This window comes from Manacus candei, unplaced genomic scaffold (genome assembly GCF_025592945.1).
Source record: "Manacus candei isolate 608988 ecotype Guabito, Panama unplaced genomic scaffold, ASM2559294v1 h1tg000009l, whole genome shotgun sequence".
NCBI classification, from domain to species: Eukaryota; Metazoa; Chordata; class Aves; order Passeriformes; family Pipridae; genus Manacus; species Manacus candei.
Genome location: NW_026138057.1, coordinates 3,602,220 through 3,616,675, shown reverse-complemented (window position 1 = coordinate 3,616,675; position 14,456 = coordinate 3,602,220). Strand labels below are relative to the sequence as shown.

The following is a 14,456-nucleotide window of genomic DNA, read 5'->3' as shown; positions in this document are numbered from 1 at the left end:
ACCGCGAGGAAATCCCTGGGAACCCACGGCAGAGGTGTTCCCAGGTGTTCCTGCCTGTGTGTCCTTAGGAGCTGGGGGTGTTTCTGAGCGTGGTCTTGGAGGGGAAGAGCTGGAGAGGTACTTTGCTCTGTTTTCCCTCTGTGCTGGGCACTCCTGAGATGCCTCCAGTGCTGTGTCCAGCTCTGTGACCACCCCTCATGGCGAGGAGGTGGTGCTGGAGAGTGTCCAGAGAAGGAAACAGAGATGGGGAAGGGGCTGGAGCAGCAGGAGCAGCTGAGGGAGCTGGGGGGGCTCAGCCTGGAGCAAAGGAGGCTCAGGGGGGACCTTCTCAACCTCTGCAACTCCCTGACAGGAGGGGGGAGCCGGGGGGGGGGTGTTGGGCTCTGCTCCCAGGGAAGAAGGGACAGGATAAGAGGAAACAGCCTCAAGTTGTGCCAGGGGAGGTTCAGGTTGGACATCAGGAAGAACTTCCTCATAGAAAGGGTGGTCAGGCATTGGCAGGGGCTGCCCAGGGAGGTGGTGGAGTCCCCACCCCTGCAGGTGTCCAAGGAATGACTGGACGTGGCACTGAGTGCTCTGGGCTGGGGGACAAGGTGGAGATCAGTCACAGGGCGGACTCGATGATCTTGGAGGTCTTTTCCAACGTGGATGATTCTGGGATTCTGTTTAGCTCCTCGGTGATAAAGAATTGTTTAGTAATGGTTGAAGTGCCAGTAACTGATGTAAAACTGACCCCCAAGGGTCACGGCCGGGCTGCTGGGCTGGCACAGCCCCGCTCTGTCACAGTGGGAGGTTTTGGGCCAACAGCATCTTTCTCTTTTTTTTTTTTTTTTTAACTAGTAAAAAACCCACCACAGCCCTTGTGGGTGCAGACACAGACCCTGATCCCTTCCCAGCTGTTGAAGCTCTCCCAAGCTTTCCGTGCAAAAGGAAAAGGGGGGATTGGTGTTTTTAATGCAATTACCTCTGATATTGTTGTTTTAATTTTCCAGAGTGCTTTAAATCCCTCAGAGCAGCTGCCAGGCCTGGCCTGGAATGCCCCGGAGCAGGGGCTGGGCTTGGCACAGGGCACTTTGCATGAGGCATTCACAGAATCATGGAATTGGTTTTTTTTGGGAAGCAGGGTACGGTTAAAAACAAGTCCCCAGCGTTTTCAGTGTGGATCCATGTGCCAGGAGGCTCTGCATTGTGTTGTGGCAGGTTTGGGACAGAGCAGGACATGGCTGCAGGGCTGTGGTAATGCCACCCCTCAGGGTGGCATCTACAGCAGGGAAAGGCACTTGTGTGAGGGGGGAAAAAGGAAAAAAATGTACCAAAAAGCAGGTCAAGAGAGAAGTGGTGGGGACAGAACGTGCTCAAACCCCAGGAAAGGTGTGACTTTACAGAAAACCCCTCAGGTGACATCCAGAAATGAATTATATCTCTTTATTATTAAATAATTAACACTCTAGTGATTCAGAAATCCCGCAGCAGCTTGAGCTGGAATGGGAATGGGGGGCAGCCCCCCTGCCCCCAGACTGCACCCTGATTAGCAGAGATTTCATGGAAGAACCAACACAGTCTGCAGCAGCTCAGGATCGTGGCCAAGGGAACAGTGGCTGGGGGGGAGAGACCTCGGATGCTCAGTCCAGTTGGAGCTGGAAAACTTGCTCCAGACTCCTGGCATTCCCAGCTCCTGCTCCCTAGAACCAGCCCCAGCAAGGGGCTCCGGGATGGACAGCTGGAAGGAGGCAGATCCAAACGGCCACCTGCAGACACGGAGCTCGCTGGACGTGCTGGCACGAGCGCCCTGCCACTTGCTGGTGACATTTATGGCTGGACATCATCAAGTGATGTGCTGAGGGGTGGCAGGAGCACCGTCCTACTTGTCCTTTGCATCCAGCTGAAAACAGGGAGAGCACAGCGTTTGCCAGGGAGCATCAAACATTCCAGCTCCAAGCACCATCCCCGCAGCTTTCACAGAATCCCAGGATGGTTTGGGTTGGAAGGGACCTTAAAGCTCATCTCGTTCCACCCCCTGCCATGGGCAGGGACACCTTCCACTAGACCAGATTGCTCCAAGCCCTGTCCAACCTGGCCTTAGTTTTCCTGCTGTATCAGCATTATCCATCAGGGATTCAGAGCAGCACAAGCATCAAGCCAAGGGCTGGCTGGACCCCAGAACGTTTGTACCAAAAAAATCAGAAACCTGGCCAAAAGACTTAAGAATTCCTACTCAATTCCTGCCTCACGATCTGATGAAAATGAGAACAACCTGGATCTAAAAACTGGAATCTTGGAGCCAGATTTTATGAAGAAATCACGTATGGGCAGTGTATCCCTAAAAAATACAACTGTTTGATGTCAAATATGGAAAAATCTTCCCAGTGGTCTACAGCAATGCAGTAATTAACAGCAGCACTGAACTCTAATAATTAAGGACTTGTTCCCCTGCAATTTCTCACTCCTGAAGATCCCAGAAGTTTACAGATGTGAGAATGGCACAGGGAAAGAAATGATCAAAGGCGAAATCCTGCCCTTTTCCACATTCCTGTTTCATCTGGGACTGGCAGATCTGCATCTTCCCATCTACCACGGACACGTTCAGCTCACAGCACTCTGCTCTGGCACCCTGGCTGTGAAACAGCACTCAGGTTTGGGTTGGTTTGGGGTTTTTTAGCCCTGCTGCAGTCCTTCCCCGTGGAGGCAGACAGCAGGCAGCCTCAGCAAGCACAAACCCGCTCCCAGGATAACTCCAGCACAGGGAACGCAAAGGCTGAGGGGGGAGGTGGGGCTCAGAGCCCCTTCCCACCTTCTCTTTCTCCTTCTGGATCAGTGTTTGCATCTCGTCGTTCCAGCCCAGCAGCTCCACCAGCTTCTCGACGCCCCCGACCACGTCCCCGAGCTGGGCCACGTCGTTGTGGCGCTGCTGCCACGCGAAGGGGCCCACGAGCTCCCGGTTGATGAGGACCCGGGGCACGGAGCTGCGCACGGCTCCGGCCAGGCTGGCAAAGGGCTCCACCTGAGGGGGGAACCGGGAGGGCAGGGGGACCGTCACCCTGCCACAGCCACCAGTTCCAGGCTCAGAACTGCTGAGTGTGTGATGGTTCCCCCGCTGTAGGCTCAGCCACCCCGGCTCTCGATGGGTCACGGTGTCACCTGGTGGCCTTTCCTGAAGTGACCCCAAGGCTCTCCAGGTGCCCTCCTGGTTTCTAGAGGGTCTCTTGGAGCACCTGCACCCTATTTCTTACCCTCCACCTCAGATTTCACCTCCCTAAACCCAGTTTCTCGCCTTCTCCTCTAAGCCCTCTCTCCCCTCCGGAGCCCCTGTTTTCCGAGCGCCTTTTTCCCCCTTGGGCTCCCCTTATTCCCAGACCTCCAGGGATGTCCCAATGATGAAGAGCAGGTCTGCCAGGGGGAAGTCTGCCAGGTGCAGGAGGAAGCGCTGCGGGAGCTCCTCACCGAAGAACACGATGTCAGGCTTCACAACTCCGGTGCACACAGGGCAGCGAGGGACCCTGTCCCCCATGACATCCCCCTGAAAGGAGAGACCCCAAAACTGCCTGTCAGAGACCCTGTCCCCCATGACATCCCCCTGAAAGGAGAGACCCCAAAACTGCCTGTCAGAGACCCTGTCCCCCATGACATCCCCCTGAAAGGAGAGACCCCAAAACTGCCTGTCAGAGACCCTGTCCCCCATGACATCCCCCTGAAAGGAGAGACCCCAAAACTGCCTGTCACAGGGACCCTGTCCCCCGTGACATCCCCCTGAAAGAAGAGACCCCAAAACTGCTCATCGCAGGGGTCAGAAACCACCACGTGTCCTCACAGAAATGCCCAGCTCAGAGTCTCATCCCCTCTTGTTTCCAGGGCAAAAGAACAGGCCGAGGACCTGTCATTATTATAACAATTAACGCCTCCTGGTGTTAACTGCTGCATTGATGCCCGGCTGGGCCCACTCACCCTGAAGTCCTCCCCGGGGAAGTTCCTCTTACACACCGTACAGGTGGCAGTGGCGAAGGTGCCATGGGCTTCCACCAGCTTGTCGGGAGGGATCCCAGCCACTGGAATACAGCATGTGGGAAAGGACTGAGCCAGACGCTCCCCGTGCACATCTCCCCAGTCCTGCTTCTCCCCCCAGCTCCTCCTGGTGGTGCTGCTGGGAGGGGGAACTCACGTCTCTCCAGCCCGTCGATGTTCTGGGTGTAGAGGCGCAGGAGCAGCCCCTTGTCGTGCAGCAGCCGCAGGAAGTAGTGGGCGGAATTGGGGCGGTAGTTGCCGGGGTAGAGCTCCTTGGCCAGGGTGAAGAAAGGCTTGGGGTTGACAAAGAAATAGCCCAGCTCGAAGATGGCCTCGGGGTACGGGATGTCGTACTGCTCCAGGTTGCTGTACAGGCCGCTCCCGGGGGACCTGCACGGACAGGGGGGAGCTGGGAGGGGCTGCAGCACCAGCGTTACCTGGGCTGGAGACAGAATCCCAGGATCATTTAGGTTGGAAAAGGCCCCCAAAGGTCGTCGAGCCCACCCTGTGACCGATCATGACCTTGTCACCCACCCCAGAGCGCTGAGTGCCACGTCCAGCTGTTCCTTGGATACCTCCAGGGATGGGGACTCCACCACCTCCCCGGGCAGCCCCTTCCAATGTTCAACCACCCTTTCCATGGAGAAGACTCGGCCCCCCCAGCACCGGCAAAGGACAAAGAGGACAGAGGCATCACCTGAAGTCCGGGATGCCGCTGGGTGTGCTGATCCCGGCTCCGGCCATCACCACCACACGGCGACATTCCTTCTTCCGCAGGAGCTCGGCCACGTCCTTCAAGGTGAGTTTCTCCTTCCCCTCGTCACCTCCCCACCTGCCCCGGCCCAAAATGGCTCTGGCAGCCGCGCTCAGAGAGAAGGGCCTGGAGCCTTGGATCCTGCTCGGCACGGGGGGGAAGCACAGCAGGTGTGTCCTGAGAGAACTGACAGCAACCTTGGCTCTGGGGGAGAAAAACACCCAAAAATTCCACAGAAAGCTCTTCCACGGGCAGGACTGTGCCAGGGCTTCACTAGGAGAAAGCCTGGCTGCTAGTCTGACCCAAACCCAGGAGCAGACACGTCCCTCTGCGCTCCCTTATGTGGATCTAAAATACATCCCTGGTATTCCCGTGAGAGGGTTTTTTCGGACAGGGGTGGACACAGGGCTGTGGGAGCAGCAGCACTGGGAATCACGAGTCCCACCACTCTGGGATCCAGGAGACTGTCCTGAGTTCAAAAAATTTCTATCAGGGCGATGTGTCACCCTGCCCAGGTGAGCATAGACACTGTCATTTCCCCGTTCCCCTCCTCTGCCCTGGGAGAGCTCCGTGTGTCCATGCCCAAAGGAATCACAGCCCTGTGCCCAGCTGGGCTGGGAACAGTCATTATCAGCTTGGGAACAGTCATTAGCAGTTCGGGAACAGGCATAATCAGCAGGGAACAGCTTCTCCCAGAAAATTAGTGCTGCTGGAGCAGGGCATTGTGCACAGTGCAGAGCAGGCGTGGGGAGAGCTTGGGGGGGGCTTGGCAAGCCCAAAGAATAGTGACAGGGGCTGGAAGTGGAGACTGGCAGTGATGACACTGGAAGTGTCTCCTGGCTTCAGTGTGGTCAACTCTGCCTTCCCAGGGCTGTGACATTGCACTGCCTTTCCCTGCTGTCACAGAGAATATGGCTCTGCCTTTCCAGAGATGTGACACTGCACTGCCTTACTTTGCTGTCACAGGGATGTGACAGTGCCTTCCCAGGGCTGTGACACTGCACTGCCTTTCTCTGCTGTCACAGGGACGTGGCTCTGCCTTCCCAGGGCTGTGACACTGCACTGCCTTTCCCTGCTGTCACAGGGACGTGGCTCTGCATTGCCTTCCCAGGGATGTGACACTGCACTGCCTTACCCTGCTGTCACAGGGATGTGACTCTGCCTTCCCAGGGCTGTGACACTGCACTGCCTTTCCCTGCTGTCACAGAGAGTATGGCTGTGTCTTCCCAGGGATGTGACACTGCACTGCCTTTCCCTGCTGTCACGGATGTGACAGTGCCTTCCCCGGGATGTGACACTGCACTGCTTTTCCCTGCTGTCACGGATGTGACAGTGCCTTCCCCGGGATGTGACACTGCACTGCTTTTCCCTGCTGTCACAGGGACGTGGCTCCGCCCTGTCAGACGGGGTTCCCGAGGAGCCGAACCCCCAACCTCGTAAGACACTGACCTTCCCCTGCTCAATCCCTACCCTCCGAGCTCCCAGCCCTGCCTCCGGGGAGCGATGTCCCACCCGCCCGGTTCGGCAAGGACACGACATCCTCCATCACGGACGCACCTCCCGCAGGACCTTCCCCGCCGCCACCGATCCCCACCCTCCCCTTCCCTTCCCGGCTGCAGCCCCCCTCACGTACCTCCCCGCTCTGCCGCCGGGCACCCCCGGGCCGGGCACCCCCGTCCCGCCCCCGCCGCGCCGCCCGGGCCGGGCCGCGCTCCCTCCGCCGCCTCCGCCGCCGCCGTGGCGGGGGCCGCGCTCCCACAGGCTCCTCCACGCCGCTGCAAGAGAGCCGAGCGGTGCTGAGGGGGGGGGTCCCGGCGGCCCCGCGGGGCTCCCCCCGGCCCCCGGCGCTCACCGGCCGCCAGCAGCCCCGCGCCGCGGCCCCGCGCCCCGCTCATCGCCGCTACCGCGCTGCCGCCGGTGCGCGGGGCATTACGGTAGAGGCGTGGAGCGAGAGTGCGCGGGGCATTACGGTAGCTGAGTGAGTGCGCGGGGCATTACGGTAGTTGAGTGAGGGCGCGGGGCATTACGGTAGCTGACTGGGTGCGCGGGGTATTACGGTAGCTGAGAGAGTGCGCGGTACCGGCGGGCGCGGGGCGTTACGGTAGCGGCGTGAGGCGAGCGCGGGGGCGATGCGGTACCGCCCCCTTCACCGCGAAGCGAGTGCGCGGCGGCGGCGGGCGCGGGGCGTTACGGTACCCGGCGTGCCCCGCGCGGGCGGAAGTGAGTGCGCAGCCCCGGCGGCGGCGCGGCCTCCTCGCCCCGGTCCCGCCGCTCCCTCGGGCCTATCCCGGTCCTGCCGCCGCCGCCGCCGCCGCCATGAAGGACGTGCCGGGTTTCCTGCAGCAGAGCCAGAGCGCGGGGCCGGGCCAGGCCGCCGTGTGGCACCGCCTCGAGGAGCTCTACAACAAGAAGTGAGCGGCGGGGACGGGGAGTGGGGGGGGGGATGCCCGGTGTTTGTTTGTGCCCAGTGTCTCACGGCGAGTGTTTTGTGTCCCCAGGCTGTGGCACCAGCTCACTCTGCAGGTGCTGGACTTCGTGCAGGACCCCTGCTTCGCCCAGGGCGATGGGCTCATCAGGGTGAGAGGGGGGGGATTCCCGGGTGTGGGATTTTCCTGTGGCTCAGGGATCGGGGGGGGGGGGTTGTACCCGGCAAAACACAACCTGTAAAAACTCATCTCTGCAATAATCCTCCTGGAGAATCACTGGCCCGGGTGGACTCATCTCCCGCAAGCTTGCAGTGTCTGTGTGAAAATCCGGTTAAAATTAAACATGTCGGGTTTTTTGTAACCTTCGAAGTCGTTCTTTATTTTCATTCACTCTAAGTTTTTTATATTTGAGAGATACAGGGGGATTCTTGAGGGTTTTGTAACCTTCGAAGTCGTTCTTTGCTTTCATTCACTTTAAGATTTTTACGCTTGGGAGATGCAGGGTGATTTTTATTCTTTTTTTTTTCCACTCCCTTCTGTAACAAGGGGTTTGCCAAGTGCAGGGTGGAGTGTTGGGTGTTCACGGATGCTTCCCTCAGGTCCCTCCTTGGAGCTGGGAGGAGCTAAAATGGGTAGTTCTGGGCTCCTGGATTCTTCACAGTGCTGGAATTTCTGTATGGGTGCCCAGTTTGTTGGAAAAATCATAGAATGGTTTGGGTTAGAAGGGACCTTAAGGATCATCATGCTCCACTGTCCCTGGAAGGGACACCTTCCACTAGCCCAGGTCCCTCGAAACCCTGTCCAGCCTGGCCTTGGGCACTTCCAGGGATGTTCAAATGAGCTGGAATGGAGAGGAAATAAGAGTGAGAAGCTCTAACTGGGGTTTCCTTTGCCCTGAGTGTCCCTTTCCTTGTCCCCACAGCTCTACGAGAACTTCATCAGCGAGTTTGAGCACAGGTGAGTCACCTGGGGGTCACCTGGGGGGGGCTTGGGGGTCACCTGGGGGGCCTGTGCTGACCCTGAGCTGCTCTTTGCAGGGTGAACCCCCTGTCCCTGGTGGAGATCATCCTGCACGTGGTCCGGCAGATGACAGGTGCGTGTCCTCCCCCTCTCCCTGAGCTGCTCTTAGCCCCTGATCCCTGTGGAATGTGGCCAGGCACAGGTGAATCTCGGATGGGGAGCTGCTGCCCTGGTGCTTTCAGAAGGGAAAGCACTGGCTTGGAATGCTTAGGTTGTTGCTGCCTCCTGGAGTAGGAAGTCCACAGCTTCCCTGGAGAGGTGGTTGGTGAGGAAAAGCCCGGCCTACCTGGCAGCACCTGCTGCAGGTTGAGGGCATGCTGTGGAAAACACACATTCCAGCCTTCAGGAATCCAATTAACGACGTATTTTTAGGTGAAGTTCAGCTCCACGGGACCTCCTGGCACTGCTACTTTTTAAAACCTGTTTTTTCTCTGCTCCAGATCCCAACGTGGCCCTGACTTTCCTGGAAAAGACTCGGGAAAAGGTACGTCTGAAGCTGCTCCCTGTGGCAGTTCACTGGCAGGTGAGGAGGCTCCGGTCTGTGTGTGTGACACCTGTGCTGCAGAATCCAGGGATTTTACTGCAGGAATGTGATCAGTGATGTGCACCCAGCCCTGTCCCAGCCACCTGGCTGCAGGTGACACTCCCAGCAGGTCCCCCTGTGTCCCTGCAGGTGAAGAGCAGTGACGAGGCCGTGATCCTGTGCAAAACAGCCATCGGGGCCCTCAAGCTCAACATCGGGGACCTGCAGGTCACCAAGGTGAGGGGTGGCCCGGGCTGGGAGGTCTTGGGGTGCTGTGGCTTTCCTTGATTGTCCCAGCTCCCAGCTCAGAGGGTCTCGTGAGCCTCCCCAGGATGTGGGAGCTGCTCCTGGTGACCTGGAGTGTTGCTGCCTGAGCGAAGCACATGGGGTTTGTCATCCTTGACTTGTTTTGGAACCATCTTTTAAACCCAAAATGAGGTTTTTCATGCAGGGCAGCTTTAGATCTCCTAGAGCAAGTGCAGAGCGATGGCTTTGGGCGTGTGTACCATGGAATGCTGGAATGGTTTGTGTTGGAAGGGATATTGAAGACCATCCAGTTCCATGGGCAGGGACACCTTCTGCTATCCCAGGTTGCTCCAACCCCCATCCAACCTCTCCTTGAGCAATGAGGCAGCCACAGCTTCTCTGGGCAACCTGTGCCAGGTCCTCACCACCCTCACAGGGAAGGATTTACCCCAAAATCCCACCCAAACCTTTTCCCTTCATTTTAAAGCCCTTAGTATATATATAATTACAGCTGGTTAGGGGGTGGGGTTTTTTCCCCCCCTCACTACTGTGTGAAGGGAGACTGCTGCTTTATTTTTAAACAAGCATATAAATACATGCACAGATCCCCCGGTGGTGGCTTTGGCCGTGCTGACACTGGCAGGGTGTCCCTCCTGCCCTGGGCAGCACCCTGGAATGCCGTGACCCTCCCGCCCGGGATCCCGGCGCTGCACCGGGTGCTCCTCGCCCTTTACAAAGGCAGGTTCTTCCCCCTGCCCAGGAGACCATCGAGGAGGTGGAGGAGCTGCTGAACACCCTGCCCGGGGTGACCTCGGTGCACAGCCGCTTCTACGACCTCTCCAGCAAGTACTACCAGACGGTGGGGAACCACGCCGCCTACTACAAGGATGCCCTGCGCTTCCTGGGCTGCATCGAGGTCAAGGACCTGCCAGGTGACTCCTCTGCGTGGAAAATCCCGCTTTCCACGCTCTGCTTTATCAAATAAACACCCTGGCAGAGGGTTTTTCTTCTGTGTTGTTTTGGCCGTGCCGTGGTGGATCCAAGGTCTGGCTGGATCGAGCGGTGACCTCACCCAGGATCCTGCTCCTGAGCTGCCCCGGGGTGATGGGAGGGGGGGGTGCCCCTGCCAGAAGGGGGTGTTTGTTCTAATTCCCCAAAAATCTTCGCTCTGGATTCCAAAAGTGGCGCTTTTGTGCTGTGATTACTGCGGGCTCCTGAATTTCCAGGCTTGGGAGAGGGTGAGGGCTGGGAATGGTTTAATGCAGGCACAGAGAAGGATGAGGGAGGGGTTGCTGGGGCTTGAACTGCTGCTTTACCCAAATTATCTTTGTTCTGGCGTCTTTCTTCATCCAAACCATTTTTGATCTGTTTGTTGGGTTTTTTTTCCAGTATCAGAGCAGCAGGAGAGAGCCTTCACCCTGGGGCTGGCTGGGCTGCTGGGAGAAGGTGTTTACAACTTTGGGGAGCTGGTAAGTCCTGCCACATTCCTCCACGGAGCCTCAGGAGCTGATTTTACCCTGCTAACGCCCTCCTGCCTGGTTCCTGCAGCTCATGCACCCCGTGCTGGAGTCCCTGAGGAGCACAGACCGGCAGTGGCTCATTGACACCCTCTTTGCCTTCAACAGTGGCAACGTGGAGACCTTCCAGGCCCTCAAGTCGGCCTGGGGGCAGCAGGTGAGGGGTGTTGTACTGCTGAAGGCCCGAGCTCAGGGTTTACAGAGCCCACTTGGAGCCTCTGGACCTCTGCTTTACTACCTTTACCTAATTCCTGGCTCTGGTGCACTGGTATAATTCTAATTGGGGTATAGGAATTATTTCATCATTATACACATCATTAGTTTTCTTTTGGCTCCCCTCTGGTTGATGGAAAGAAATAGAGAGAAATCTCCTGTGATCCAAGGGCAGAGCACACACAAATGTCCCGCACAGCCAGATAATTCCAGATTTAATCTCCATAACAGGAGGGCTTCCGGTGGAAAAGAGTGGTTTTCCTTCCTGTTCTGGGAAGTGTGAGGAAAACAATGGTGTTGGATGTTACCTGCACTGGCTACCCCAGCAATTACTGACACAGCAGTAGTTTGCAGGTGGATTTGTGAGTCCACTGGCCCTTGACAGGCTGCCTGCCTGGTGAGCTCTGTGTTTCGTGTGCAGCCCCTGGGATTTGTTTTCTGGAACCATGCCCAGGTGGTGGCTGGGCTGTGATGGCCTCCTCCCTCCTAAATAAAACCCCCTCAGGGATTTACTCCTGCGTGTAACAAGCTGCTCTCCCCCAGGTTGAGGGAAAAATGCAATAATGACCTGATGTGGTGCATTTTCTCCCCCCACAGCCTGACCTGGCTGCGAATGAAGCGCTCCTGCTGCAGAAGATCCAGCTGTTGTGTCTCATGGAGGTGAGCTGGGATGTTGCCCAGAGAAGCTGTGGCTGCCCCAACCCTGGAAGTGTCCCAGGCCAGGCTGGATGGGGCTTGGAGCAACCTGGTCTAGGGGAAGGTGTCCCTGCCCATGGCCGGGGGTGGAATGGGATGAGCTTTAAGGTCCCTTCCCACCCAAAGCATTCTGGGATTCTGTGATATGGAAGAGGGGCAGAGGAAGCCTTGTGTCTCAGGGATGGTGTCTGGAGCGATAGCTCTGAAAGTTGGACTTTATTTGACTTATTTTAGTTAAATATGAGAAACGCAGTTGCCGATGCAGAGTGAGACTGGGCAGGGCAGCACAAGGGAGGCTCTGTGTGCTGTGGGAACCACTAAAACCCTGTGGGGTTTGTTTTTTTGATCTGTTCCCTGGACTCAGATGACTTTCACCCGCCCAGCCAACCACCGACAACTCACCTTTGAGGAGATTGCCAAGAGTGCCAAAGTCACCGTCAACGAGGTGAGTTTGGGGTCAGACAAACTTAGTAACGTCCTGGTTTGGGAGCTCTAAGAGTGTCTGGGTATTCCTGAGTCACACGAAATCCCAGGATCACTGAGGTTGGAAAAGACCTCCAAGATCACTGAGAACCTGTGCCCGATGCCCTCCTCGTCCCCCAGCCCAGAGCACTGAGTGCCACATTCCTTGCACACCTCCAGGGATGGGCATCCACCACCACCCTGGGCAACCCCTGCCAAGGCCTGGCAACCCTTTCCATGAAGAAATTCCTCCTGATGTCCAACTTGAAACTCCCCTGGCGCAGCATGAGGTCGCTTCCTCTTGTCCCTTGTTCCCTGGGAGAAGAGCCCGACTCCCTCCATCTGGCCAGACCCCCGTTCCTGCTGCCTGGGGGTGCTCCGGCTCTGTTGGCTTTTTTCCGATTGCCTCATTCTTCCTGGGATTTCAGAGAAAAGAAAACCAATCTGGTTTTGGGGGAAAAGAGCTCCCTCCTGTACGTCGAGATGTCGAGTCTCAAGGCAGTTCTGTCACCTGAAAGGGGGGCAGTGAGAGCTGCTGCCCTGCACTCTGCGTGTGAACAGTCTGCTGTGAAGGCCCCAAGTGAAGGTTTTGTTCACCTCAGGGGAGAAACTGAGAAATTTCCTTGAATTGTTTCTGTTCCCAGGTGGAGCTGCTGGTGATGAAGGCTCTCTCGGTGGGCCTGGTGAAGGGCAGCATTGACGAGGTGGACAAGAGGGTGCACATGACGTGGGTGCAGCCACGTGTGCTGGACCTGCAGCAGGTAACGGGAATGAAATCGGCACTGGGAAGGGTCACAGCTTGGGAATGAGCCTCCTGAAGGGGAATCAGCTTTTCCTTTTACATGGTGCCTGTAATTTCACCCTGGGGTAGCTGGTGCTCTTCACACCCGTGTAGGGAGTGGGTGGTCAGAAACCTGACAGGGGTGACACGTCCCTTGTGGAAGCCACACAAACACCACGGAACACAGAAGCCATGGCTGTGTTTTCCAGAGGAATCCAAACATCCATGTGGCTGCCTCATTCCAAAATGCATGAAATAGCCCTCTGGGAGTTTTGGGGATGTAGGAGGCACATTCCCCTCGGGAAGAGGGTGATTCAGAGGATGTTGAGCTTCTCAAGTTCATCCTGGTAATGTTTTAGGAGACTGCACAGGGTGCCTTTACCTTTAAACCCAAAAATGAGTATATGGAATTCCAGCTGCAAGGAATTCCTTTGGTGCGTTTCAGTTTAACTTTTAACAGTTGCTGATTTGCTGGTAGAAGCTGTTAATCCCAGGATGGTTTGGGATGGAGGGGACCTTAAAGACCATCCAGTCCCACCCTCTGCCAAGGGCAGGGACACCTTCCACTAGCCCAGGTTGTTCCAAGCCCCGTCCAGCCTGGCCTTGGACACTTCCAGGGACGGGACAGTGCCCTTTCCCGGTGTGTGGGGTTTTGAGGAGTGGTTTGGGGTCTGAGGTGTGTGTCCCTGGAGGTGCCCGTGGGCATTCCCAGGAGCTGAGGCGCCAGCTCACCGTGGCCTTGCCTTGCAGATCAAAGGGATGAAGGACCGCCTGGAGTTCTGGTGCACGGACGTGCGGAGCATGGAGATGCTGGTGGAGCACCAAGCCCACGACATCCTGACATAGAGGGCCTGGCTCTGGCCCCAGGAGAGTGATTCCTGCTGCTCCTGAGGCTGGCAGCACTCAGACCACTGACTGCACTGAATCCATGGAGGGGGTGGGTGGGCACAGGGGGGAGCAGCATGGGATGTATTTCAGAGGAGTACGTGGCCTTTTGCTGTGTGACCCTTTGGTGCTTGAGTCAGGCTTTCCCTCTGCTGACACGAGTGGCTCTGATCCCAGAGCTCCGTCCTGGGAGGGGATGGATGACTCCCAATCCCTCCTGCCTCCAGCTGCTGCGGGAGGGTGGGATCCTGGTGCAGGTACCGAGGGGTCTTGGCCTTAGGGGGCACAGCCAGCCCCGCTGCCCTCTCCCCCTGCCCCTGCAGTGGCCCCAAGGCAGCATTCCCTCAGTCCTCTTCCCCAAATCATCCTCCCTTCACCCCTCCTCATTTGCAGTAGAGGGAGTGTTTGCTCCATCCAAGGGTTTTCCCGGGAATCCCGGTTACTGGGTGTGTTCACACACTTGAGGGCGTGGTTTGTCTTTCACCAGCGCTTTGTGCTCAGGTGAGGTGCAGCGGCATTGCCGGAATAAACGTCTCTGCCTTCCCTTTTCTGGAATCCTGTGTCATCTCCATCCCTTTAAAAACACGTGTGTGTGTCCCCCCGAGTGTCACATTTCCTCTCGGTTCCACATTGCAAACCCCTTTCCCAGAGTAATCCAGCTTTAAACCTGCCAGTCTCTGGTGGGATCAGTGTGTGAGTGTGGAGCACATGATACCTGGGCATGAACCTGGTCAGGTTCCTTTTGTGGGGAATTCCAGCCCTGATCCCTGTTGCCAAGCTAACTGTAATGGACTGAGAGCTGAAACCAGGGCGGGGACAGGTTTTTGTTCTCCTTTTGTTTCTTAACGGTGGTGACTTTGTTAGGAGTTGTTTGTCCTGTTGCTTCCGTGGTTTTCTGGGGTGGAAGTTTTTTGTGCAGGTTGAGAATGTGGAA

At 57.1% G+C, this 14,456-nt stretch overlaps 2 protein-coding genes across 2 annotated transcripts; one reads left to right on the top strand and one right to left on the bottom strand.

Moving 5' to 3' along the window:
* Positions 1-1,411: 1,411 nt before the first annotated feature.
* SIRT3 (sirtuin 3) lies at positions 1,412-6,663 on the bottom strand. The gene is made up of 8 exons (XM_051777209.1): positions 6,606-6,663; positions 6,387-6,549; positions 4,697-4,957; positions 4,157-4,389; positions 3,943-4,043; positions 3,356-3,517; positions 2,792-3,001; positions 1,412-1,882 (listed from the first exon to the last, which is right to left on the bottom strand). The coding sequence occupies exons 1-8, from the start codon at positions 6,646-6,648 to the stop codon at positions 1,862-1,864; spliced, it is 1,194 nt and encodes a 397-aa protein (XP_051633169.1). The 5' UTR covers positions 6,649-6,663; the 3' UTR covers positions 1,412-1,861.
* Positions 6,664-6,962: 299 nt separating this feature from the next.
* On the top strand, positions 6,963-14,077 carry PSMD13 (proteasome 26S subunit, non-ATPase 13). Its single transcript, XM_051777086.1, has 13 exons — positions 6,963-7,164; positions 7,252-7,330; positions 8,102-8,136; positions 8,217-8,272; positions 8,640-8,683; positions 8,873-8,959; positions 9,729-9,900; positions 10,358-10,437; positions 10,517-10,642; positions 11,296-11,358; positions 11,759-11,839; positions 12,501-12,617; positions 13,388-14,077. Exons 1-13 carry the CDS (start codon positions 7,070-7,072, stop codon positions 13,481-13,483), a joined length of 1,131 nt encoding a protein of 376 aa, XP_051633046.1. The 5' UTR covers positions 6,963-7,069; the 3' UTR covers positions 13,484-14,077.
* Positions 14,078-14,456: the final 379 nt, after the last annotated feature.

What these genes read in the sequence shown, in the direction of transcription:
- SIRT3 (XM_051777209.1), bottom strand. Translation starts at nt 6,648, where the DNA reads ATGAGCGGGGCGCGGGGCCGCGGCGCGGGGCTGCTGGCGGCCG. An exon ending in TCCCCGGGGAGGACTTCAGG is followed by an intron (nt 3,518 to 3,942) that starts GTGAGTGGGCCC and finishes CTCTCCTTTCAG; the next exon opens with GGGGATGTCATGGGGGACAG. An exon ending in TCATTGGGACATCCCTGGAG is followed by an intron (nt 3,002 to 3,355) that starts GTCTGGGAATAA and finishes TTCCCCCCTCAG; the next exon opens with GTGGAGCCCTTTGCCAGCCT.
- PSMD13 (XM_051777086.1), top strand. Translation starts at nt 7,070, where the DNA reads ATGAAGGACGTGCCGGGTTTCCTGCAGCAGAGCCAGAGCGCGGGGCCG. An exon ending in AGCTGTTGTGTCTCATGGAG is followed by an intron (nt 11,359 to 11,758) that starts GTGAGCTGGGAT and finishes CCCTGGACTCAG; the next exon opens with ATGACTTTCACCCGCCCAGC. An exon ending in CCAAAGTCACCGTCAACGAG is followed by an intron (nt 11,840 to 12,500) that starts GTGAGTTTGGGG and finishes TTCTGTTCCCAG; the next exon opens with GTGGAGCTGCTGGTGATGAA.